General features: G+C 44.6%; 1 protein-coding gene across 1 annotated transcript in view; it reads right to left on the bottom strand.

Annotated features, from left to right (window-relative positions):
• LOC111869019 (protein pinocchio) overlaps positions 1 to 26,048 on the bottom strand; it is a 397,539-nt gene that overhangs the window by 360,680 nt on the left and 10,811 nt on the right. The window contains exon 2 of the mRNA XM_023860198.2: positions 20,855 to 21,019. Within this exon, the coding sequence (XP_023715966.1) occupies positions 20,855 to 21,017 (163 nt within the window). The 5' untranslated portion in view covers positions 21,018 to 21,019. The remainder of the gene's footprint in view (positions 1 to 20,854; positions 21,020 to 26,048) is intronic.

Genomic DNA, 26,048 nt, shown 5'->3' with positions numbered 1-26,048 from the left:
CTTTATTTAATGTTTGGGAGTTTTAATAAGGTATGCCGACACACTACAATTTTGTTTAAAATAAAAGAATGCCACATTCTGGGAAATAGCGCCGTGTAGATCGTGTGTGAACCGACGGTTGGAAAGAACGTATAGCCTCCAAATTCAGGGTAGAAAAATGAGCGTGCGAGGAATCAGCATGAGCAGGTGGCAGCTGTCACCGCTGTGAAAACCTCAAATCCTATAATTTGCTTATAGATCCCACGCGCATGCCTGATCGCATATCGAATCGTTAAACACATATAGGCATATCAGAGCGAGAAGTGTTTCGAAAATGAGCTGAAAGCAAAATTAAACACACATTCTTAACCCAGCACAAGTTTTACATATTCTTGCAGGTTTCGAAGTAAGTAAACGAAGGGGAGTAGGATGTTGTGTTCCTTCAGACAGCTCAAGAACCGTGGGGCTAATTTTGATCGAATCTTACGTTGCTATCAATTTTACGTAGGCAAATACATGGATAAATATCCACAAAAAACTGGCGGAAATAATTCGAACGCGCCAGAACTGTTACGCCCTACGTGTGTTTCCTCACTTGTTTTGACAGACCCTCAAATTTCTAAAATGATCAATGGTATTTTCCTTTAAATGGGAGCTTCTTATTCTTGTTATTCTACAGAAAACCGTCCAGCTTGATGTATAGTATTATTTTTTTGTGCAACAAAAGAATCTAAGCTTGCATTCAACAGGTGATTCTCTGTCTGCAAGCATACTGTCAAGTTGTGTGGCTAGAGACGAGGTTTGGATTGGTAACTGGATTTACTGGACACTTACACTACAAGTAACTAGACAGTTTCACTGAGTTACACACTGTAAAGCTCTCTGTAATTACAGCACACAGAAAGTCTTCTCAGTCTTCCCTAGCCGTTGCTTGGTAGCGACTTCCAACGGTGTACGTTCTCCTATCTCTGAGTCCCCGCAGTGTCCCTGGCCTCAGCTACCAGCTTCTCACTTTTTACAATTGCAATTCTCAAATGATTCAATTCAAGATAAAAATCAAAATCAAAAATACTTTACGACTGGCGGTTTACCACCAATCAGTTCGTCTTGGCGTTAAGCCCCTTGAGAATCACGACCAGACATTTTTTTCAACTGAACCCTTGCGGTCATACTCCTTATGTAACACCCTCTCTGACGAGAAGATTGGTTTGTTTCTTGTGAATATGCTTGGCCTTTCAGCACATGTATGTATCGCGCATGTATCATGTTATTGAAAACCATTACTTTTACACTGTATACAAGGCCTCTGCCAGCACAGGCTTTTCAGAGCAGATCATGCCTGTCTTACGTATTTTATGCTACAACGGCAGCTTAGTCACTTGAAAAGTCGTAAGCTTTACCACCGCCAAGTTTAAGCCTCTTATATTTTCTATTTCTGGCTTCGTTTTGTCTTATACCATGAACATGTTCGTTCTTATGATTTTGTATGACTTCTGCTTGTTGTCTGCACAATTTTGTTTACGTATACAAGCGGAAGGCTGAAGGCCTTGTGCAAATCACGGACTTGCAATGGTGAGAAGAACCTTGTTTTGTATGCGCTACAGTTTTAAGAGGTAGGTGTCTGCCGCTAATTCCCAGGTGGGACAAGCAAAATTAATATTGATGTGATCAGTGCCTTATGGAGGCTCAGTTTAATGGTGGCGATTAAATGCCCACTTTTGAATAAGGGGTAGATTCTGATAAATGTTCTGAAGGCCTTGCCTTCCATCATTTCCATGTGCAGTCTCCGTGTAATCCTCTTGTCGAAGATTATAGCGAGGTATTTTAGGAAGACGAAGTCACATTGCGACTGACGGTCAGTCAGTCAGTCATTAAGTCTTGGTGTCAAGCCCTATCTGGGGCTCATAATCAGATATTTATTACTGTTTGACAGTTACGGTCTTGTTTTTGTGGGGCGCCTTCTCTGACGAGAGGACGGGTACGTCTTTTGTATATGCTGCTGGCCCTTGACGGCACAGTTTTTCTCAGGTCCAAGTCCCTTGGTACTCGCGACCATATTTTACTGTCTCAGATTTGAGACTTCCCTTTTCGTCTCCTCCGACCATTCGCAGGGTCACGGTGGAGGTATTCGACCCCACCTCCACACAGGTGTATTTTAAGTACTACTAGTCCTCATTATATAGACCCGGCACGGACAACACAGAAAACGTCTCTTCCATTATTGCGTGCTCTCTCGCTGTCGGGGAAACATGTCCATAGAGCTGTTTCGTAGCAACGGCTGTTGTACAGTCGCCTGTTTACACAGCTGTTACTTAGCAATGGGTCTACATGTCATAACATATAGAACAACAGTGTCTCTCACACGAAGTACTGAATGTTACAACGCACGTGTTATCATTCCTACTTAATATTCTAATATCTGGAGGTAGTTGCTTCGAACCCTTCTCAAGGTATGGATATATGTTAACATTACTTTCCACTTTGATGTCATGTAGAGGCAGATACTTTGAGATGTAGAAATTCTCCGTCTACGAGACTCCATTAAATGTTTAAATGATCCATCGTTTCGGAACTAATTCTGACTAGGAATAGGCAAAAGAGCCTAATCCATGAAAGCACACGTACATGGAAGAATGCACAAAAGTGGGGGGAACACAGCGGATGTGACTGGGCTCGTTGCCCTGGAGCTTACTAGACTGATAAACTGGTACGTTCGCGTACATATGATGATACAGGCGCCATTGTACGACGGGGAATGTTTATAGAATGATTATCGAGAAATACGAAACGATGAGCCTCGGTTAGGTGACCCAATTACTGATACAAACGCATGGTTACTGAGAGGCCTTCCAGTGTATTTGGTTATCAACAAGATGCAGACATTTTGAATGTACAGAAAAACTTAAAACGGAACATTAATAGAAGCAAATCCTGTCTTAATCGTAACATTTATCCTGCCACGAGGACACAAATTGAAAAGCAAACGGTCCTAACAACAGCGTGAAAACCAGTGAGCAACTGCGTCAGATGAAAAGCGCTGAGAATACAAAGTGAAAACCGATATAAAATTACACCTAATCAATGAAAATTGTTTAACTCATGGATACGAAGGAAAATCGGGAGTGCAATTGTTATGTTCATACAAATACGTGCCGCTACGTTTCTTGAAATTTGTCTAATCAGGAACATTCTTGTAACGACTAGGAACGAATCCAACGTGACGAAAATTACACACGTGTTTAATAATTTAACGGCGCAGGAAAGGAAAGAAAGTCAACACTGCTCAATAACAGGTATATTATGGCGTTCTTTAGGTTTTAGTGAAACCGTAAAAACCGAAATGTAATTCTCCCCGATAACTTCGACCATTCATTCATTCATCCGTTCATTCATGAAGCTGAGATCTTCTTGAGAAGCCGCCAGTTGTGCAGCTACTCAAGAGCTTCCCAGCATTTTATGGAACCCGAAGGTTCATTACCGTGTTCACAAGAGCCCTCCACTAGTCCCTATCCTGAGCCAGATCAATCCAATCCATAACATCTCATCCTATCTCTCTAAGGTTCATTCCAATATTGTCCACCCACCTACGCCTTGGTCTTCCCAGTGGTCTCTCTCCTTCTGGCTTTCCCACCAATATCCTATATGCATTCAGCTTCTCCCCATTCGTGCTACATGTCCTGCCCATCTCATCCTCCTTGACTTGATCATTCTAATTATACTTGTAGAAGAGTACAAGTTATGAAGCTCCTCATTATGCTGTTTTCTACAACCTCCTGTCACTTTATCCCTCTTAGGTCCAAATATTCTCCTCAACACCCTGTTCTCAAACACCCTCAGTCTATGTTCCTCCCTTAATGTCAGAGATCAAGTTTCACACCCATACAGAACCACAGGCAAAATTATACTTTTGTATACTGTAATTTTTAAGTTTTTAGACAGCGGACGAGAAGGCAAAAGCTTGTGGACTGAATGGTAGCAAGTATTAGCATAGAATCAGGTTTCGATTTGTTATAGTCGTTCCCAAATATCTGAACTTCGCCACATTTTAAAAATATCTGTTAGTTATCTTTATGCCACGGTTTTCCTCTGCATTCTGGTGCCGAGACGGCAACATGCGTACATCGTATACTTAGTTTTCTCTGTATAACTTCCAACACTTAATTGAAATTCGTAAAGGGATTAAGAAAAAGTTCGCATAATGAGTATTATGATTGTTTTCGGAATATTACATCTTGTTTGGCAGACAAGTGCCAGTGTTCCAGAGGAACCTACTGTGTCCATCTTCAGGGTTGAAGGGCAAACCGTAAGGGAGAAACTGCTGTAGATGTAGGGCCTATGGGCTACGGGTGAACCAACAGGAGCCAGTGGCTGCCTTCACAATGGTCCATCGCCAGAAATGAAATGGCCTACCACGTCAAGGCATGAATTTCCTCAGATGGAAATTGCACTTCGATCCTAAAGAAAATAAAATAGGTTAATGCATTATTTTCCTGAAAAGTGAGCTTTATTTGGTCACTGAAACCTTGACCACAACCTGATAGGGGTGCAAAGAGTGTCACTACTGTTTCAAAACCCTCCATTAACAGTAGCACTACTACCATCTGCCCTACTACCGCCACTGCTACTACTACTACTACTACTACCACTACTACTACTACTATCACTACTACTAGTACAAACACTTAATTTCAGTTTAGCATTACACGTTAGTCTCGCAATCTCGCTCAACTGCGTATGTGATTCGTTTTCAAGACCTTGGCACTATGTAGGCAAGACTACACGGTGTCGCAGTCCACAAGACCAGAATCTCAACTCCCACCGCCACTACATACGGGTATGAATAGCTCATTCAGTAAAGTAACGGAGTTTAGGGGCTATGCTACAAGCCGGAAGGTCGCGGGTTCAAGCCCCGATGAGGTCATTGGATTTTTTTCAATTGACCTAATCCTTCCAGCCGCACTAGCCCCTGGGGTTTACTCAGCCTCTAACAGAAATGAGTACCAGGAATTAATTAAATAATTATATTCCTGGGGAGTACAGCGCGGCCGGCGCGTAAGGCTGACAACCTTACCGCCATCTTTGAGCCGACTGTCTAGATAATGTGGGACCCTCAACGTCTCATAACCCTATGAGCCTTCACGGCCTGTTACAGGGTACCTTACTTACTTTTAACCGACTACGGATCTCACAACCTGGTTTCGCTTCCCGGCCCTTCCCCGCCGCATCCAGATCGCCACTGGGACCCAGTCTCCCATCAGGTGAGTACGGGGTGCTCTTTCCCCGGCGGTAGAGGATCCAAGCCTTACACATCTACATAGTGTCAACTTAAGCATATGTGGAGTTTCACCACCAGTCATCTATAGTTTTTCATGGCGCGGGGTTGGGCACGGGGGCAGCTTTACATTTTTATGTGGATATTGCATGCACCGGAATTCTTAAGAGATAATCGTGTAAGTTTGTATATTTATTTGCTGTAATGGGCTGTAATGTCCAGGCTGAAGTCATAATTGCAAATTACTGTGAAAAGAAAAGGACTGAAAGACACACTTTATAGCATATAATTTGGTAAATTATATGTATTAGACCTAGCTTCGTTATGTCTGATTACGTTCCAGCGGGTAGGCAGACCTTGAGGGCCTCACAAGCAGAGCAGGTGTAAAGGTAAGGTGAAGGGCTTCAGGAGTCAAAGTTCGGCAGGAACCGGAAATAGCCCATTCTTCTACAAGACAAACTGAACAATAGATTCGTGGAATTGCTTATATAAGAAGTTAGGAGTGTCTGAACTCTTGAAGGCCAGGCCTAGAGGTGACTCGCCACTGTGCGGATCTGCAAATAGACTGAAAGGGGACCTTGTTTCGCTTGAGACGATAACTTCATCCCCCCACCCAGGTCAGATAAGACTTAATTATCTCGCGGGCTGTATTTTTCGCAAGCTATGGCATAATTCTGATGGATTACAGACTGCTGATTCACAGTCCTTTCAGTTGTCTCCTAGTTTTTCCGTTGCCCAGTAACCTATTAAAGTTCTCAAAGGTATCCCTATAAGAGGCCGTGGAGGCCCATAGGGTTGTGAGTTGTTGAGGTTCCCACATTTTCTAGACAATCGGCTCATAGATGGCGGTAAGGTTGCCAGCCCTACGCACCGGCCGCCCTTTACCGCCAAGAATATTCCTGGTACTCATTTCTGTTAGAGGCTGAGGGATTAGGTCAATTGAAAAAATCCATCTCATCGAGATTCTATCCCGCGACCTTCCGGCTAATAGCATAGTGCCTCAACCAACTACGCTACCGCGTGCCCCCAAATCGTACACGGCACGTAGCAATAATACAGCGGCTTCCAACTGCCTACCAACCGGTGATATAATCTTAGGCCAGTTCACCCGATACCTGTGTGTAAGACGAAGAGCAATAAGTTAGACTTTTTCAGGTGAAGTACGACCTACCCGTAACGAAAACAAAACTTACTCCAAACTGGATAAAGTCTGAGGTCCCAGAGTCGTTCTAAGGCTAGAATATGTATACCCCTACCGGAATCGTAATCAATCAGTTAATCCACTGAGCTTTATGCTTCGAGTTTGTTGGCTCCTAATTACTCGTAAATAACAAACAAACAAGGAACTAAGACCGTGACATAGCTCAGGCGGTTAGTCGCTGGCTTCCCACCAGGGCGGCCCGGTTTCGAGGCCAGGGTACGTCATGTGGGATTTCTGGTGGGCTAAGTGGCACTGGGGAAGGTTTCTCCGAGTATTTAGGCTTCCCCTGCCAATTCTTCTTCCACCGACTGCTCCACGATCATCATCATCATCATCATCATCATCATCCGGGCCTGGTACAGTAGGCCAGTTAGTGGCCGACGTAGCGAGCAAGCATAAAAGAGGCCAAGGATCCTCATGGACTAGCGTCAGAAGAAGAAGAAGAAATGTTATTCTGTTACATATTTCAATGTAGTGTGTTGCACAAGGGGTTAAGAGCAGAACTCGTAACGCCACTTTCCCATTGCGTACATTTCCAGTAATAACAACTTCCATTATTATTATGCTAATTATGTTTTAGGTTCTTACACGTGTGGTTGTGGGTGATGTTGCCAACATTTCAGGGGTACTTGCTGCCTAATCCAACAGCAGAATGAACATAAATAATATTCGTTCACCTTCATCAAAGCCTAAAATCAGTAGAAGTAATATTGTCCTTATGCTTAACTAATTAAGCACTCCGCCAGTGGATGTGTAGACCTACGTATTCTTGGCCACGGCACTAGATGCGGCGGAAGTGGTCAGCTTCACGCCCCGGCCGCTTTGACCCTGGGGAAAATCCCCCAGTGCCCATTGGATAGGAGGCTGCGTGGGCCCCAGATCCGGTCTGGACGATGTGGAGAAGAGAAAAATCTTGTCCCTACCAAGACTCGAACTTCGACCCCTCGGCCATCCAGTCCGTAGCCAGTCGCTAGACCGACTGCGTTATCCAAGCTCTTAGCCTAAAATAAATAACTATTATAATTGTTGTTTTATTTTATTTCAGCGAAGAACGTGTTACTGAGGTGTGGAATCCGGATACATTACTTTAATCAGAAATAACCTCAAAGTTTCGAGCTTTCTCCTTGTTTGTAAACGTTGAGTAACAACAATATTTTGTAAGTAATATATAGATTTTTTGTGACCTATCTTCAGACCAAATTTCGCTTGCCTAGCTCCAATAGTTTATAAGTTATTGCCATCAAACCGAACGCTAATGAGAATTTCCCCACGGTCGCCATGTTGTTATTTCTTATTTTACAAAACAGTTACGTTATCAAAAGTTACATATTCTTTCTTACATATTAAACAAACAAACTCCGTTATTTTAGTCCGCAAGCGAACTATACCGACCGAGCGACCGCCACTTGTCGGCGACGTTTAGTGCCAACTTTTGCGGATAGAGGGTGTCGCGTGGTCAGCGCAACGAATCCCCACGGCCATTAATTTCGGTTTCTAGACCGGAGCCGCTATTTCCTTGAAAGACCTCCTCAATTATCATCACGAGGCTGAGTGGACCCCGTTCCAGACCCATTACTTCTCAGAAAAAAATCTGGTAGCGCCGGGAACCGAACCCGGACCTCTGGATCTGTACCCAGGAACGCTGATCACGAGACCACAGAGGTGTCCTTTCTTACCTATTATCATACATAATTTAAGGACGTTGATACCTAATTTTGTGAAAATCGGTCAACGTGATCTCATAAGCCTACTTACCTTAAGGAAGGAAAGTAGACAATCAGATTTACGCCCATACTTGCTTACACACATAATGTGCATGCACACTTACGAACACAATTATTAGAATACTTCATGATGTCATGTAGCGTGAGGTACTGAACTGTATATCATTGTACTGTCTTGTGGAAAAGATTGAAAAACACTACCATAAAATGTAAAGTTGAAACAGCATTATTGATTAACATAAGAAACACTGCATAATGAGCAGTTTCATAACTTGTACTCCTCTCCAAGTATAATCAGAATGAACAAGTCAAGGTTGATGAGATGAGCGGGCCATGTTGCACGAATGAGGAGAAGAGAATGCATATTGGATATTGGTTGGAAAGCCAGAAGGAAAGAGACCACTACAGGAAGATGTATCTTAGATAGGACTGGGTGATACTGACTGGATTGATCTGGCTAAACATAGGGACCAGTGGAGGGCACTTGTGAACACGGTAATGAATTTTCGGGCGTCATAAAATGTTGGGAAGTTCTTGAGTAGCTGCACAACTGGAGGCTTCTCAGCGAATGCTCAGCCCCATGAAGTTAGTTAGTTAGTTAGTTAACCCGGAATAACATGCAATCCAAACTGTACCTACAAGCGTCACGGACGAGGGGCCAGAGGCTTCTTACTTGAGTGGTCCCGGCTACGATGCTTGGCTTGGAAAACGGCTACGAAGATTTTTCGCAGTGCTTCTTAACCGCTCCAGGCAAATACTGGAATGTCTTGAAATAAGACCTAACCGCTTCCTTTCTCATCCTTTCCTATTCATCATTCATAATCATTGGACCCTACGGTATACATTCAGCGCAGCTCAAAATTCGTCAGATAACCGAATGAGCAATTAATGTTGCATTGCCATAGTGGTTAGGATTTCTCGGAGTAACGATTCGCAACGTGTCGTGTTCGAATTCCAGTCCTGTCAATGGGGGCGTTATACGTCCGCGAAATAAGAAAACTCCGTATTTGGACGCCAGCTGTGTCATGTCTCATTTGTTCCACGTGTAGGCTGCTTCCATGTGTGTTCCGTTACCAGACCATCGGCCTTGGACACCTGGCTTCCATAACAGTTGGTCTTCAGTGAGTCTGCTTCTGTCTAGACTGGTTCAACAGTGTGGATGTGTCGGATGAAAACCGATGCCGCGTGTTGTGTCGGTACCATGTCTAGACCGGCGCCCTTTTGGTCGTGAGTCAAGTGAATGCCTTCCTTCCCTGGGTTACAAAATAGGAGTAGATACAAAGTTAATAGAAAGTCCGTCGAGTGTAACAATTTGTAGGTCACTTTTTATTATTATTTCTGCCTTACATGTTTCGGTTTGACACAACCATCATCAGAGGCACTTGCTATAATTATGGAAACAGTGTCGCTGTTTTTTGATGTTCACAATTATGTTTGTCGTGTGGACGCTGCTACGATATGTTGACGTGTAAAAGCACAAAACATGCTAAGATAGTTGAGTACACTCTCAAGTTCTCACTTTTCATCCGAACCTATTTTTTAAGTTAAAACGCTAAAATGTTAAAATATTTGATATAAATGCTGAACTCCTCCTTGTTAATTCATCCCGAAGATGGGAGACGTCAGCTTGAGGTTGTATGGCTTATGGTTTGATGTGTTCCTGTGTGCTGTGTGCTGTGTACTGCCTGTGTACAGGCGTAATCTTAACATCCACAGCGGTATGTACCTGAAATCGCAGATGCATACATCTACAGGCCTGTGCGTATCTCAGAACAATAACAGAAACGAGGTTGATGGTGTACTCATGAGCAGAAAACATTCTGAGAATGCTTTGCATCATTCAGTCATAGAAGTACCAACGCACAAACGTTTGCTATTTCATGAAATTCATAACTAACTCCACGCAGTTGGGTCCTTCTTGAGAAGCCGCCAGATGTGCAGTTACTCATGAATTTCCCAAAATTTTATGGAGCCCGAAGGCTTATTACCGTATTCATAAGAACAATTCACTGGTGCCAGTCCATACCACTCCATCCTAACTCTCTAACATCCATCCTTATATTATCCTCCCACCTACATCTAGGTCTTCCTAGTGGTCGCTTTCCTTCTGGCTTTCCTACCAATATCCTACATCAATTCTTCTTATCCTCCATTCGTGCTACATGCCCTGCACACCTCATCCTCCTTGACTTTATCATTCTATTATACTTGGAGAAGAGTACAAGCTATGAAGCTCCTCATTATGCAGTTCTCCCCAACCTCCTGTCACTTCATCTCCCGTAGTGCTAAATATTCTCTACAGTTTCCTGTCATGTGATTCATATGAATCTTAAAATATGTTTATGTATGTATGCATGCATGCAAAATACTTTATTTTTAATACTTCAAGCCTCTTACTTTGGCAGAGAGATTTCTTCTATAAGCACTGTTTATTTATCACGAAACAAACTGCAAATTCTTGCGTATCTTATAGTTCTAAGTTTAGTAGTTAGAGATATAAAAAGAAACCCTCCGTGGCTTGTAGTCCGCAAGCGAACTATGAGATATAAGATAAGGTAAAAAGTAAAGGTAAAGTTGTCCCTGTGGTTAACTAATTAAGCACTACGCCATGAAGGCGTATGAGAGAGTGGATGTATAGATCCACATTTTTTGATCTCGGCACTAGCTGGAGGTATATGGTCAGCTTCACGCCCCGGCCGCTTTACCGCCGGAGAAAGATCCCCCGGTACCCATTTGATAGGAGGCTGGGTGGACCCCAGAGCCGGGCTGAACGACGTGCAGTAGAGAACATTTTTTACCCTACCGGGACTCGAACTCCGATCCCTCGGTCGACCAGCCCGTAGCTAGTCGCTATACCGACTACGCTATCCAGGCTCCTGAGGTAAGGTAAAGATAAAGCTAAAGTTGTCCTTGTGCTTAATTTATTAAGTACCACTCCACGAAGACGTACGGGGGAGTGGAGGTCTTCTTGACCGTCGGCACTAGATGATAGTGAATGGTCATGCGTGCGCATTAGAGTCGGTCTGGACGCTGCGAACTCTCTTGCCTCTGCAGAGAATAGTAACCCGGCTAATCAGTCCGCAGCGGTGACTATGACTATTGTTGTCTTCTGGGTTAATACGCCGTGTAGATAGGTACCATCGTTCGATAAAAACTGCTGCTTTCATGTTGGAGGAAAAAGAGTGATGAATCTACACTGAAAATGTAGGCAGAACGTTCCTCCGAAACACTGGTACCTATCCGTCAAATAACACGTCACGTTGCACAAGACAGAGATCGTAACAAAGCTCGCACATGCACTTGCGTGGTTCACAAACAGGTGGAGAATTACGTGACATTAGCTAGGCCACTCGGTCAATAGAATTTAAATTACGGTCCAACCTTAACGACTTTTGTCTCCATTAATCATTGTCATCGTCACACAAAGGCCCGTTCTTCAAGGTCAAATGCACCGCGAATTTCCAAAACGGGTCTGGTCTCTCAGGTTAAGAGGACCATAAACTCGGTGAAACTTGATACACTAGGACGCTTGTGTTGTGCAGCTTCTTAAGTTGTACACCTGTAGATGTACAGACAGTATAGACGAAAGATTTCAAATTCGACATTTCAGATCTATTAAATGTGGTTTCTAGCTTTAAAAGCAGAACATAAATTATGTTTGAATACATATTGCTCCGGAAAGTATTTGGATTCCAGCGTAGTGACTAGCCTATTTATTATTATTATTAGAGGGGGTGGGTTTCCCCATGCACTTAGACCAGTTATTGGTCCATTGTGCATCCCCCTTTAATTTCTACTGTCGCCATACCCTACCGGTACTGGTGTGTGCTATCAGCCCCGTTCAGCCAACGAGGTCGGCCGTCGGTACCTGATATTTCCCTCATCTACCAAAGGCATTGGAAACTACTTGGGCCTTGCCTAATTTTGCTCAGAGGTCTCCTAGAGACATGAGGATCTTTTACGTACCGTAAATCTACGACACGGGACCCACGGCTTAAAGTCCCTCCCGGAGGACTTGTTCCCTGAAATTTTCCGACCTTAAAAATTCCACGACATTACCCCTAGACTACGGAGGCCGCTGTGACTAGCCTAACTAACTAACTAACTAACTAACTTCATGGAGCTGAGTCCCTGAGAAGCCGCCAGTCGTTCAGCCACTCAATCATCTCCAAACATTTTATGGAACCCAAAGGTTCATTGCTGTCTTTACAAGAGCCCTCCAATGGACCCTATCCTAAGCCAGATGAATCCAGTTAATATCTACCAATCCTATTTCTCTAAGATCCATTTTAATACCATCTTCAACCTACGTCTAGGTATAAAGAAGAGTCTACAGATTATGAAATTGGAGCGTTGGTGTTCGATTTCCGTTCGGGGCACAGATCATTTTCTTCGCAGTCTCCAGACTGGCTCTGAGGCCCATCCAGTACCGGTGGGTATCGAGGTCTCTTCCTCTAGGGTTAAATCGGTCGGGGCGTGATGTTACCCATTTAGTTGCAACTAGTACAGAGGTTTCAAATGCACGGAGCTACCTCTCCACTGTCCATACGTCTTCATAGTATCCCTAATTTCAATGCCTTAACAATACTACATAAAAAACTCCGTGGCTTTTAGCCCGCAAGCGAACTATACCGACCGAGCGACCGCCGCTTGTCGGCGAAGTTAGTGACAACTTTAGCGGATAGAGGGTGTCGCGTGGTCAGGGCAACGAATCCCCACTGCCGTTAATTTCGGTTTTCTAGACCGGAGCCGCTATTTCCTTGAAATACCTCAATTATCCTCACGAGGCTGAATGGACCCCGTCCCAGACCCACTACTTCTCAGAAAATAAGGTAGCGCCGGGAATCGAACCCTGGACCTCTGGATCTGTAGCCAGGAACTCTGACCACGAGACCACAGAGGCGGTCTAACAATACTACATAAAGGTTAAAAAGAATCCATGGACATTTTTCTAGTTCGATGCTACTTGTCTCTTCTGGACTCAAATGAATTTCTCAGCGGTTTGTTTTGAAAGTCTTTCAATGTACGTTCTCCTTTGGGAGACCACGTTTCACGCTCTTATAAGAAAAAGGGAAAAATGATATTTTCCTGTTTCGTATCATCCATAAATGCTGCTCGGTGCTGCTAAATAACATACGCAACATCTCAGCTCAATAAGTACAGCGGCGGGGTATGGAATAGACCGCAGTGGTTCGATTCACGGTAGGGGCAAGATTTTTCTCTTCTCCACAGCGTCCAGACCGGCTCATGGCCCACTCAACCTTCTATCCAATGGGTACCGGGGGTGAATTCCCAAAGGGTAAAGTGGGTGGGACGTGAAGCTGATCATTCACCTTCGTCTAGTGCCGAGGTCAAGAATTACATGAACTCCCCAATATGTCTTCGTGGCATAGTAAAATAAAGTTGTTCCTGTGCTTAATTAATTAAGCACTATGCCATAAAAACATATGAGAGTACATCTTTTTTTACCTCGACACTAGATGGAGGCGAGTGGTCAGTTTCACGCTCCTGCCACTTTACTCCTGAGGAAAGTGCGCACTGTACCAAATGGACAGGAAGCTGGGTGGGTCTCAGAGTCGGTCTGGACGCTGTGAAGAACAGAAAAACTTGGACTGTCGGGAATCAAACCCGGGCTATCCAGCCTGTAGCCCGTAATTATGCTGGCTCCCAAACACAAGTTAATTATGACATACAGTAAACTCTTAATTATATGTACATCTGTGGAGGGGAATTAATTAATTAAGCACAGGGACAACTTTATTTCTGGTTTTACTTACCTGTCAAATGATTGAGTTAAAGAGTTGTATGTTCCACTTCAAGAGACCACCATTTAAGACCATAACTTACAACCCAGCTATATAACAAATTCCGGTCGGATGTGGTATTTCACATTCACGCGGTATAATGTAAAGGTGACAGGTAGAAAGCCGTTGTGGGAGGCAGAGCCTACTGGGGCCCATGAAAGGGTGATCTGATCACAGTAGCTTGCCATCAGACACAGATATTTCTAACAGTTCTTCACAGACCTTATCACAGCACCGATTTCGTCACGAAACTCTAAGATTTCAATAGTTAAAACATTTTAACTTGACGCTGACTATTCTACGACAAACGGGTCAATTAGCGTGAAATGATAACGGCACGCTGATCTTGAATGATTGACAAGGGCGGATATATTAATCCATAAAACAAAAAAAAACCTCCGTGGCATGTAGTCCGCAAGCGAACTATACCGACCGAGCGACCGCCGCTTGTCGACGAAGTTAGTGCTAACTTTAGCGGATAGAGGGTGTCGCGTGGTCAGCGCAACGGATCCCCACAGCCGTTAATCTCGGTTTTCTAGACCGGAACAGCTATTTCCTTGAAATAGCTCCTCAATTATCCTCACGAGGCTGAGTGGACCCCGTTCCAGACCCACTACTTCTCAGAAAAATCTTGTACCGTTCGGGATCTTTAGCCAAGAACTCTGACCAGTAGATCACAGAGGAGGTAATATTCCGGTATTCATGCGTAAAAGTAGAGCTATCCCTGTAACAGAGCATGGAGGCCCATGGGGTTGTGAGACGTCGAGGCTCTCACATTTTCTAGAAAATCGGCTTACAGATGGTGGTGAGTCTGCCAGCCTTACGCTCCTGCCGTACTCTACTCCCAGGAGGATTCCTGGCACTCATTTCTGTTAGAGAGTTAGAGGCTGTGTCGACCCGAGGGTCATAGTGCGGCTGGAAGGATTAGGTAAATTGAAAAATCCAATGACATCATCGGGAATCGAACCTACGTCCTTCCGGCTCGTAACACAACACCTCAAACAACTACGCTACCGCGTGCCCCATCACTTTGATACAGCGCGTGCCTACATTTTACAAATCACTATCACACAAAGACTAGTGTTCAGTCACGGTCTTCACTGCTCTACTTGTTAACGGCTTCCAACGGTGTAGCGTCCTCGACTTCCATGTCCAACGGCGCTCCTCTCGACGCTGGCTGTCGTCTTTCAGTTGCAGCTCCGAGCTGAACTGACTGGCTTCCTACTGCCGAACTCACAACGTACAATCGAGTCTTTATGTAGCCTCGGCACGGACGGCATAGAAAACACCTCCGCCAACAGTTATTCTATTGTTGCATCACGTAGCTACGGGTACGGACCGCGTAGAGAACACCGCTTCCCAGTTACTGCATTGTTGTCTGTTACGAAGCGGTTACCTAGCATAGGGAATGTTTGAGGAGTTCCCTACTAACGGCCGTCTCTTCTGGCTTCACAATTCTTGCTTTGAGCAAATATGCCACAATATCATTAATCTTTCAGCACATAATACACTGTTTAACAAAAGAGGGAACTTGAAACCTTGCAGCTACACCGGCCGCCTAATAGAACCTTGTGTTGGAATTCGAATGGGAACAAAAGGAACCCTATTTAACAACTCTTACATCTTGAACTTGCTGTGTCGCTTTTATATGGAATTTCAAACATCCAGACAGGCCCCCCCCAAGAGTTTGGAACGAATTTAACAAGAGAAAATAGAAGTTTCAGTTCCCCCCCCCCCCAAATAACCCGACAGACAGAGATGGAGAATGAAATGACATAGGAATGTCCTCTGAAGATGCCCGGTCGTGTGTCACATTAGTTCCTCTTCCCCGTTCGCAGTTGTATAAAACTTAATCTTCTCTTCTGGGTCCCTAACGTTCAAAACGCATCTTGGTATCTCAGCGTTCTACTCAGTTCTCACCAGATGCCCCCATAAACAAAATACCCAAGCAGAGGAAGATTCTAAAGGCTTCTGACGTTTGTGTATAACACTCGGGATTACTGAATATTTGGACCCTGTCCATCGTCTAGAATTCCAAAGAAAAAGACGTTCAGGAAACAAAGAACCCAACAGAGCCCGTGTCTCCCGCCCACTCACCTGAGGACGGAAACAGGTCCAATTTCCAGAATGTGTCCTTTAGATTGACCGCCTCTGTGGTTCCTGGATACAGATACAGAGGTCCGGGTTCGATTCCCGGGGCTACCAGTTTCTTTTAGGAGACGTAGTGGGTCTGGAACGGGGTCCCTTCAGCCTCGTGAGGATAATTGAGAAGTTATTTCAAGGAAATAGCGGCTCCGGTCTAGAAACCCGAAATTAACGGGCGTGGGGATTGGTTGAGCTGACCACGCTACACCCTCTATCCGCAGAAGTTGGCATTAACTTCGCCGACAAGCGGCGGTCGCTCGGTCGGTATAGTTCGCTTGCGGACTGAAATCGCGGAGTTTGTTTTGTTTGTCCTTTAGATTAAAGGGCGACTGACAAAATCCAGTAATCCCGGGCTCAAGCACAGGGATTAATACCGAGCTACACCATCTGGCACACTTTGTATTCTGAGGGTGGTACCCGGTTCGGAACTCTGCTGAGTTACCGACCGCCATGACTTAGGGTTCTCTTTTTTCTCTTTTCCTTGGTTGTTTCAGGCGAATACGGGGATAGTACATTCAAACGAGTCAAATCCACATCTTTCCAAAACATAGCCCTGGGGTCGACTCAGCCTCTAACAGAAATTAGTGCCAGGAATCTTCCTGGGGGGTAAAGGGCGGCCGGCGCGTAAGGGTTGACAGCCTTACCGCCATCTTAAACGGTATCAATGAATATACTGATAATGTTTAATTATTTGTTCGGCCAAGATACCATCAAGAATACAAACAGGCATTCGGAACTTGTTCGGCCTGAGTATGTACTACCCAGTTACCCAACAAATTCAAACGAATACATGTCTGCATAATCATCGATCTCTGTGTTCATTATTTACTTGCACACAACTGAAATTGAAGAATCGAGTCCTATGGAGGATCACTGTGAGGATGCTCAAGACAAGATTCACGCGCAAAATGTTCTTCATGTCATACTGGGTGCACACTGTATAAACAACCTGCACAGGGTGTCCGAAATATTATTTCTTCGATGGTTCAGGTGCATATAAATATGCTGATTACAGAGGCCACTCAGGGCGCGCCATAGCTCAAGCGGTTATTATTATTATTGGAAGGGGTGGGTTTCCCCATGCACTACGACCAGTTGTTGATCCATTGTGCGTCCCCCTTTAATTTCTACTGTCGCCATGCCCTTCCCATACTGGTGCTCGCTATCAACCCCGTTCTGCCAGCGAGGTCGGCCTTCTCTGGCAGTGGTCCCCGATACTTTCCCATCTACCGGAGGAATTGGAAACTACTTGGGCGGGAAACGTTGCCTAATTTTGCTCAGAGGTCTCCTAGAGACATGAGGATCTTTTACGTGGGGTAAAGTTACGACACGGGACCCACGGCTTAGAGTCCCTCCCGGAGGACTTGTTCCCTGAAATTCCCCGCCCTTAAAAATTCCACGACCTCCGCCGGGTTTGAACCTGTGTACTTTGAGTCATGAGGTGGGAACGTTACCCCTAGACTACGGAGGCCGCTAGCTCAAGCAGTTAGTCGCTGGCTTCCCACCGCGGACGCCAGGGTTCGATCCCGGGTCTCGTCAAGTGGGATTTGTGGTGGACAAAGTGGCGCTGGGGCAGGTTTTCTCCGAGTACTTCGGTTTCCTCTGCCAATCTTCATTCTACCAATTGCTCCACAATGACCCTCACCTATCATCAGGGGCTGGTACAATAGGCCAGAAGTGGCCGCAGTACAAGGGACTTAGTCCCACCCCACTAGCATTAAAAAAATTACAGAGGCCACTCGGTCTAAGACATGAAATGTCTTCGCCAGCTCAAAAGGAAGGATCGTAGGTTCGATAGAGGCATAGATGTCTACGTTTGTTCTGTGGTTCTATACTTTGTAGGTAGCAGCCTTGCGTCGGGTTTATCCATAGTTCGAGAAGTCCTACCGACTGTTTACAAGAATCACAATTTCAGAATTAATTCCTAATGGAAACACACCGGAGGGCCTAATCATGCAAGGCAGAAGAAGAAGAAGAAGAAGAAGAAGAAGGTGGACATGTAGAATTTACTGATGCGAATCTAAGTATGTCGTCACTTTCCTTTTATTTATTTATTTATTTATTTTTGGCAATTCAGTCATGTACTGTGATTACAAAAAAAATATAACTAAAGAGTTCTGACGATGGTGGATAACACAGAGAATTACTGGGTTTTGGACTTTTTCCATCGTCCGGATTCTAGGTAATAGAGGACACACTAGGTAACAGATGACACGACTGAGTAGGTGTCTTCCTTTCTCACCTGAAGACGGAAACAGATCCAGTTTCCGAAACGTCGTGTCCTCTATTACGTAGAGTGTCCTCTATTACCTAGAATCGGGACGATGGAAAAAGTCCCAGAAAACAGTAAAAATATAACGCTTTGAAATGCCGAATGTATTTTGTGCATACGGTGCTGAACTCCAGTCTGAGCAAGCAGGAATGGAACACTGTGGGTGAAATCTAACGGCGAGCTATGATGCAGTTAGCGGAAAAAATGTACGTATATAGTGACAGCGTAGCTGTATATAGAAAGAACTGCATGGTTTAGTCCGCAAGAGAACTATACCGACCGAGCGACCGCCGCTTGTCGGCGAAGTTTAGTGCCAACTTTTGAGGATAGTGGGGTGTCGCGTGGTCAGCGCAACGAATCCTCACGGCCGTTAATTTCGGTTTTCTAGATCGGAGCCACTATTTTCTTGAAATAGCTCCTCAATGATCCTCACGAGGCTGAGTGGACCCCGTTCCAGACCAACTACTTCTCAGAAAAAATCTGATAGCGCCGGGAATCGAACCCAGACCTTTGGATCTGTAACCAGGAACTCTGACCACTAGACCACAGAGGCGGTTAGATGTAGGGAAAATAATTATCGTCAATTACCAGAAGATGTATGATGCAGCATGTTCGCTGTCCTGTCACTGGACTTCTGACTGGTCACTAACTCCCTTCACCATTACCTTTTCATGAATTCTTTACTTTCACATCAACAATTATTATGAGGTCGTATTGTCCTTCCGTCTGCACGTTTTATTTTCCGATTTACTCACTTCCAACGCATTTATTATTATTATTTATTTAAACTGCAAATGGGGTTTTGCCCGGTGGCAGTGGTATTACAGTAAGACACAACACACAAATACACACATCACACAAAATAACACACCACACTCAAATAAAACACACAGCACACAAATCTACACAAACAACAAAGCCCGTACTTGGTTTACAGGTAACTTCTATCATCATAATTATCATAATCAAAGTTCGGATCTCTCGATCCATTCACTTCCTCTGTAAGACAGGCTGATAAGCGGCCTCCGTAGTCTAGGGGTAACGTTCCCACCTCATGACTCAAGGTACGCGGATTCAAACCCGCGGAATTTTTAAGGGCGGGAAAATTCAGGGAACAAGTCCTCCGGGAGGGACTTCAGCCGTGGGTCCCGTGTGGTAGATTTACGGCACGTAAAAGATCTTCATGTCTCTAGGAACCTCTGAGCAAAATTAGGCAAAACGTTTCCCGCCCAAGTAGTTTCCAATGCCTCCGGTAGATGGGAAAGTATCGGGGACCACTGCCAGAAGAGGGCCGACCTCGCTGGCAGAAAGGGGCTGATAGCGAGCACCAGTACCGGTAGGGTATGGCGACAGTAGAAATTAAAGGGGGACGTACAATAGACTATTAGTCGCGGTGCATGGGGAAACCCACCCCCTCTAATACTGAATAACTAAAGACAGGCTGATTCTTCCAAGCGTAACAGCGGCCATCGGAGTTTGTTCCTGTAGGTGTACAGCCCCTTAACTCTTTTGGAATGCGTTCAGGTTCCGTTCTATCAACATCATTAATATAATCAAGCCAATTATTCTGAGTTACATTGGAGCAAGGATATCGCGGTCGGCATAGCGAATAGCTACGGGCTAGAAGGCCGAGGGGTCGGAGTTCCATTCCCGGAAGGGAAAATATTTTTCTTCTCTCCACGTCATCTTGACAGGATCTAGGCCCATCCAGTCTCCTATCCAGTGGGTACCGGGTTAAAGTGGCCGGGCCGTGAAGCTCACCACTCACCTCCATCTAGTGCCATCATTCGTTCTCCCATACGTCTTTACGGTCTAGTGCTTAATTAGTTAAGCAGCGGGACAACTTTACCTTNGCAGTTTTTTTTTTCCTTGGTACTACAGCCCCAGTGGGCCTAGGCCTGCCTCTATGAACTTCTCCGTTCACTTCGGTTTTTCTAGATCTTACACATTCGGTAGGACTCCTTGGGCGGGCGATCAGCTCGTCGCAAGGCCTCCACCTGTACATAAACACAGAAAAACGCACACACACAAACTAAACATCCATGCCCTGAGTGGGAATCGAACCCACGATCCCGGTTTCCAAGCGAGCGAAGACAGCACATGCCTTAGACCACTCGGCTACCGTGACCGGCTTTCCTTTATATTTAGTTCTATATAATTACTGTGTTTCTGCTTCCAGGTTAGGTAAAATTGTCCCTGTGCTTAATTAAGTATTATGCCATGAAGGTGTATGGGTGAGTGGATTTATAGATCCACCTATTCTTGACCTATATGGAGGTGAGTGGTCAGCTTTACGTCCCAGCCGCTTTACTCCCGTGGAAAAAGCCTCCAGTACCCATTGCAAAGGAAGCTGGGTGACCCCAGAAGTGGTTCGGACGACGTGGAGAACAGAAAGTAACTTAAATGAATATGTAAATTATGGGGTCAACTTATGTGACCATAAGAGTATATACTTACCGAAAGCCTCCAGGGAACAGTTCTTTTTGTTGTTATTTGTTGCTTTCGTGGTGCTGGTATCTGGGTTCGTCGCGATGTTGGAGTTGACAAAATCCGGGTCATCCACGTCAAATGTGATTCCTTCTTCAAATTCCGTGAAGACTAGCGAGTCGGTAGGCATCATCCCTGCAGAGTCGGTGAGAAGTCAGTCACAAACCTGAGCACTACAACGCGCAAATGGCTAAAGGATAACTACTTTCATATCTATGAGTAAGCTCAACTTTCTCTTCAAATCCAGTGTCCGAATGAGATAATGAACAATACTGAATCAGCAAAAGGGGACACAAAATATTGCGCCTCCAATGTTATAAAACAGTCACAAAATGATGTTATCAGATCGCTCCCATCTCTCAGCTCATCTTACCATGTAAGAATGTGACAAGCTAAGCAAAAGAAGAAAAACTAACTGCATGCAGCTGAGCCCTTCTTCAGAAACCGCTAGTCGCTCAGCTACTCAAGAATTTCCCAACATTTCATGGAACCCGAAGGTTTATTACCCTAACCTGAACCAGATCAATTTAGTCCATACCATCCCATCCTATCTAAGATCCATTTTAATATTATCCACCCACATATGTCTACGTCTTCCTAGTGGTCCCTTTCCTTCTGGCTTTTCCACCAATATCCTACATCCTCTTCTCCCCCATTCGTGCTACATGCTCTGCCATCTCATCTTCCTTGACTTGATCATTCTAATTATACTTGGAGAAGAGTACAAGTTATGAAGCTCCTCATTATGCAGTTTTCTCCAACCTCCTACCACTTCATCCCTCTTCGGTCCAAATATTCTCCTAAACGCCCTGTTCTCAAACACTCTCAGTCTACGTTCCTCCCTTAATGTCAGAGACCAAGTTTCACACCCATACAGAACCACAGGCAAAATTATAGTTTTGTATATTCTAATTTTTATGTTTTTGCACAGCAGACGAAAAGACAGAAGGTTCTGGACTGAATGGTAGCAAGCATTACCCGAGTTCAATCTCCTCTTAATTTACTGCTCAATCAGGTTTTGATTTAAGTCCATGATTTATTTAATCCGTCTTGCAGTGCATACACTCATTTAACTCCTTCTCTCCCTCGCACTACATGTTTCGGCATAATAATGCCATCTTCAGGTGCTTACTTATCCACGTCAAACCAGTTCATTGCATGCCATGTTCACACATTAAAATAACTAAAATATGTATCTATCATATACATTGTCAAACGTTAAAATATTAAAATTGTTCAGGATACCACATCGCTACGTCGCCCCTCACTACGTCAGTCACGCCCATTCTCCTTTGTTGGAGCACTCCTTCACTATCTTGTGTGTTGTGCTTTTGTTGTGTCGTGCTCCTGCGACTGCGTGTGTTATAGTGTTTGTTATACTGATTTGTTATCGTTGTTCCCAAATATCCGAACTGTCCCACATTTTCAAAACATCTGTTTCCTATGGGATACATATAATAACCTCCTTAAAGTGTTAGCCCTTAAGCATAAGCTTTGGTCTCCTCGAAATAAACCTTGCCTGATCATCACTAAGTGAACTGTTAGGCCTTATACCCATAAAACAGAGGCAGCAGACTCTTGTGACCTTTAGTAAGCACCAACGAGACCAGATGGTACCATAACCTAAAAGACCATATTCTGAATTTTTACCGGCGAGGAAAGGTAAAATTTCAAGAGAACGTTTGACAGTCGTAAGAAGAAGAGACGGAAGAATAACTACACGACCCTTTGCTCTCTAACGCGTTTCGGTCAGACTATGAAGCTGCAGCTGTTTTGTACTTGGCTTGCAAGAAGTGACCCCTGACGGCAGACACTCGCAGTTGTCACATAGTGCAGACAACACTGCAGTTCATCACCAGTTCCCTAAGTTGTCCCATCTTGAATATGCATGAAGTTTACTTAGTCTCCAGTGTTTGTAATTAACTTCCTGGTAGATGAGAATCTGAAGTCTCCACGGCGTTGATTATCTTCAGGAAATAACGACGTATATTCTGGTAGACAGTTATCAATGTTTACTTTCCTACCTGAAGAGCAGAGTAACAGGGTCATCTGGAACGTTTGTAGTAATTACCAAACTACAGGGCGTCACAACCTGGGAGACAGTAATATTTATGCCTGGTGGGTGATTACCAACATTTCGGAGGGACATTATCCGTCTTCAAGTTATTCTACCCTGAAGATGGAGGCGACATGTTCCTCCGAAATATATTAACCGCCTACCAGGCTACACTGTGACATTACGCAGAAGCCCAAAATCTAATTGTTCACCGCCGCAGAAACTTCAAATCTCATACAGAGCTTTCGACTGCTAAATTTGATTCCACTGGCTTCACCCGTACGAAGTCAGGTTATGCATGTATAGGCCTATGTTTTCACCCAGACCGGGATATTAGCACGAACACGTTTCTCTTTCTTTGATAGAAGATAAATTGAAAAAGAAGGCAAAATTGTCCCTGCGCTCAATTAGGCACCACACCATCAAGACGTATGTGAGAATGGAGATATAGCTCCACCATTCTTCACCTCGGCAGTAAATGGAGGTGAGTGGTCAGCTTCGCATCCCGGAAGCTTTACTCCCTGGAAAGAACTCCAAACCCACTGGATTGGAGGCTAGGTGGGCCCCAGAGCCGGTCTGGACGCTGTGGAGTAGAGAAAAATATCTTGCCTCTGCCGCAAATCGAACCCCGGCTGTCCAGCCCGTCGCTATACCAACTGAGCTATCCCAGCTCTTTTGAAAGAAGATAGTGAGCAGATCTCTGCTTGCTTCCTGCTTCGCGCTTGTTTCTTTCTTGGCTCACTCTGCGTCCGTGAAGATGGAGGTGAGGTAATTCCTCCGCGATGTCGGTTGGCTTTCAGCGGACTACACTGCGTTATATCCCAGAAAACAGAAATGTGGTTCCTCTAGCCATCGCTAATACAGTAAAGATAAACTGCGTTTTGAAAACAGATTATTCATTTATTGGCATATAGAAAAAAACATACTCCGTGGCTTCAGTCCGCAAGCGAACTATACCGACAGAGTGACCGCCGCTTGTCGGCGAAATTAATGCCAACTTTAGCGGATAGAAGGTGTCACGTGGTCAGCGCAACGGATCCCCACGGCCGTTAATCTCGGTTTTCTAGACCGGAACCGCTATTTCCTTGAAATAGCTCTTCAATTATCCTCACGAGGCTGAGTGGACCCCGTTCCAGACCCACTACTTCTCAGAAAATCTGGTAGCTCCGGGAATCGAACCCGGCACCTCTGGGTCTGCAGTCAGGAATTCTGACCACTAGACCACAGAGGCGGTCGTTTATTGACATGTACGAGTATAAAGCACTTCTAAAATGAACATTGGCGTTTGCTTATGTGAAGCTTAGCGGGTCATACCGTCCATGTCAATACACTACTTCATTTTGTTACACAACCCCTCTCCTCTTCGGATGGTTCTGTACGTTTGGATGCCCTACACAGGGCTACGCCATAGCTCAAGCGGTTAGTCGCTAGCTTCCCACGGCCGCGGTCCGGGTCTCGAGCCTGGGTCTGATCAAGTGGGATTTGTGGTGGACAAAATGGCGCTGGGGCAGATTTCCTCCGAGCACTTCGGTTTCCTTGCCAGTCTTGATTCCACCATATTCTCCCTACTCACCCTCACATGTCACCTGGGGCTGGTACAATAGGCCAGTAGTGGACTCAGTCTCACCCCACTAAGAATAATAGTAATAAACTGTCTTACACCCAGTGTCAGAGACGTTATACCGTCCTCTATCCCCTCTGCGCTGTTGCGACAGACGCTCTGCAACGCCGGTACTGTAACATACATATGACCCTGTGCTTTTGGGCAATATCAAACTACAAACAACACTTTTATGGAAATGTTCATGGGGTTTATTACTAATTATGCAGACACATAACGGCCACTGAAATTTTTGGTTTACCCCTCACGCGACCTACCCTTGTGTGAATCGCAGCGTTGCTACACTATAAAGCGTGGGCTGTCTGTGGTAAACTGTGCAATTGCAACTCAAAAGTTGTTGGTTTGAATATGATACGCGATATCCGACCACATATGCCTTTTATGCTAGTTTCGTATAAATGTATGAAAAATGGCCGTGCTGTGTCTGTCTTTCCATTACGAAAGAAGTACGCTCTGAATAAACGGATATGATTGAAATTTGATATCTGAGGCTGCTGAAATGCATCTCCCAGATTTAAATATGCCCTAATTTGGGAACCAAAGGCTGCCGTTTAACATGATAAACTTAAATACAGTAGAACGCCGATTATCCGACCTTTCGATTAACCGAATCGCCTCAACCAAGGAATGTGTTTTCTGAACAATTGCAATTCTTGGACATCTTCAAATGAACTACTTGAAAATGTTAATTTATAATTAAATTTATTATTTTTCCATGTTTCGCCTGTTCTAGAAGGTTTTTGTTTTTATTATTATAGTAGTACAGAAGGAGCCAGGGAGCGACTGGATACTGGCTGGACGACCGAGAGGTCGGAGTTCGAGTCCCGGTAGGGTCACGAATTTTCACTTCTCCACGTCGTAAAGACCGACTCTGGGGTCCACCCAACCTCCTATACAATTGGTACCGGGACTCTTTGAAGGGGGTGAAACGGCCGGGGCGTGAAGCTGACCACTCACCTCCAATTAGTGCCGATGTAAAAAAATGTGGATCTATACATCCAATCCCCCATACGCCTTCGTGGCGTAGTGCTTAGTTAAGCACAGGGACAACTTTACGTTTATAATAGTACAGTACGTTATAATAATGTTACAATAGTGTTTTTTTCTGTGGATAAATATCTGATCAAATTATCGGAATTTTCGATTATCCGAACCACCTTAGTCAATAATTAATTCGGATAATCGGCCCTATACTGTATATTTTGAGCTATATATTTTATAAATAAGCGTTAGATCGGAGAATTATAAATTTCTGCTCTGGAAAGCAATTCACTTTCTTAACACTGAGCATGCATAACACGTCTTCGATTACGTATTTTCCACGAAAGCAACTATCGTGTAAGCAGAATATATACTTGTAAGATTTGAGGTTTTCACGGCGGTGACTATGAAGAAAGCAGTCGTCTGGGATGTGGCACCGTGTAGATGTGGTGGTAACCGACGTTTCGGAGGAACGTATCGCCTCCATCTTCAGGGTAGAAGGAAAA

Source organism: Cryptotermes secundus, unplaced genomic scaffold (assembly GCF_002891405.2).
Source record: "Cryptotermes secundus unplaced genomic scaffold, Csec_1.0 scaffold70, whole genome shotgun sequence".
NCBI lineage: Eukaryota > Metazoa > Arthropoda > Insecta > Blattodea > Kalotermitidae > Cryptotermes > Cryptotermes secundus.
The sequence above is the reverse complement of the archived record's forward strand: the minus strand, read 5'-3'. Positions and strand labels throughout refer to the sequence as shown.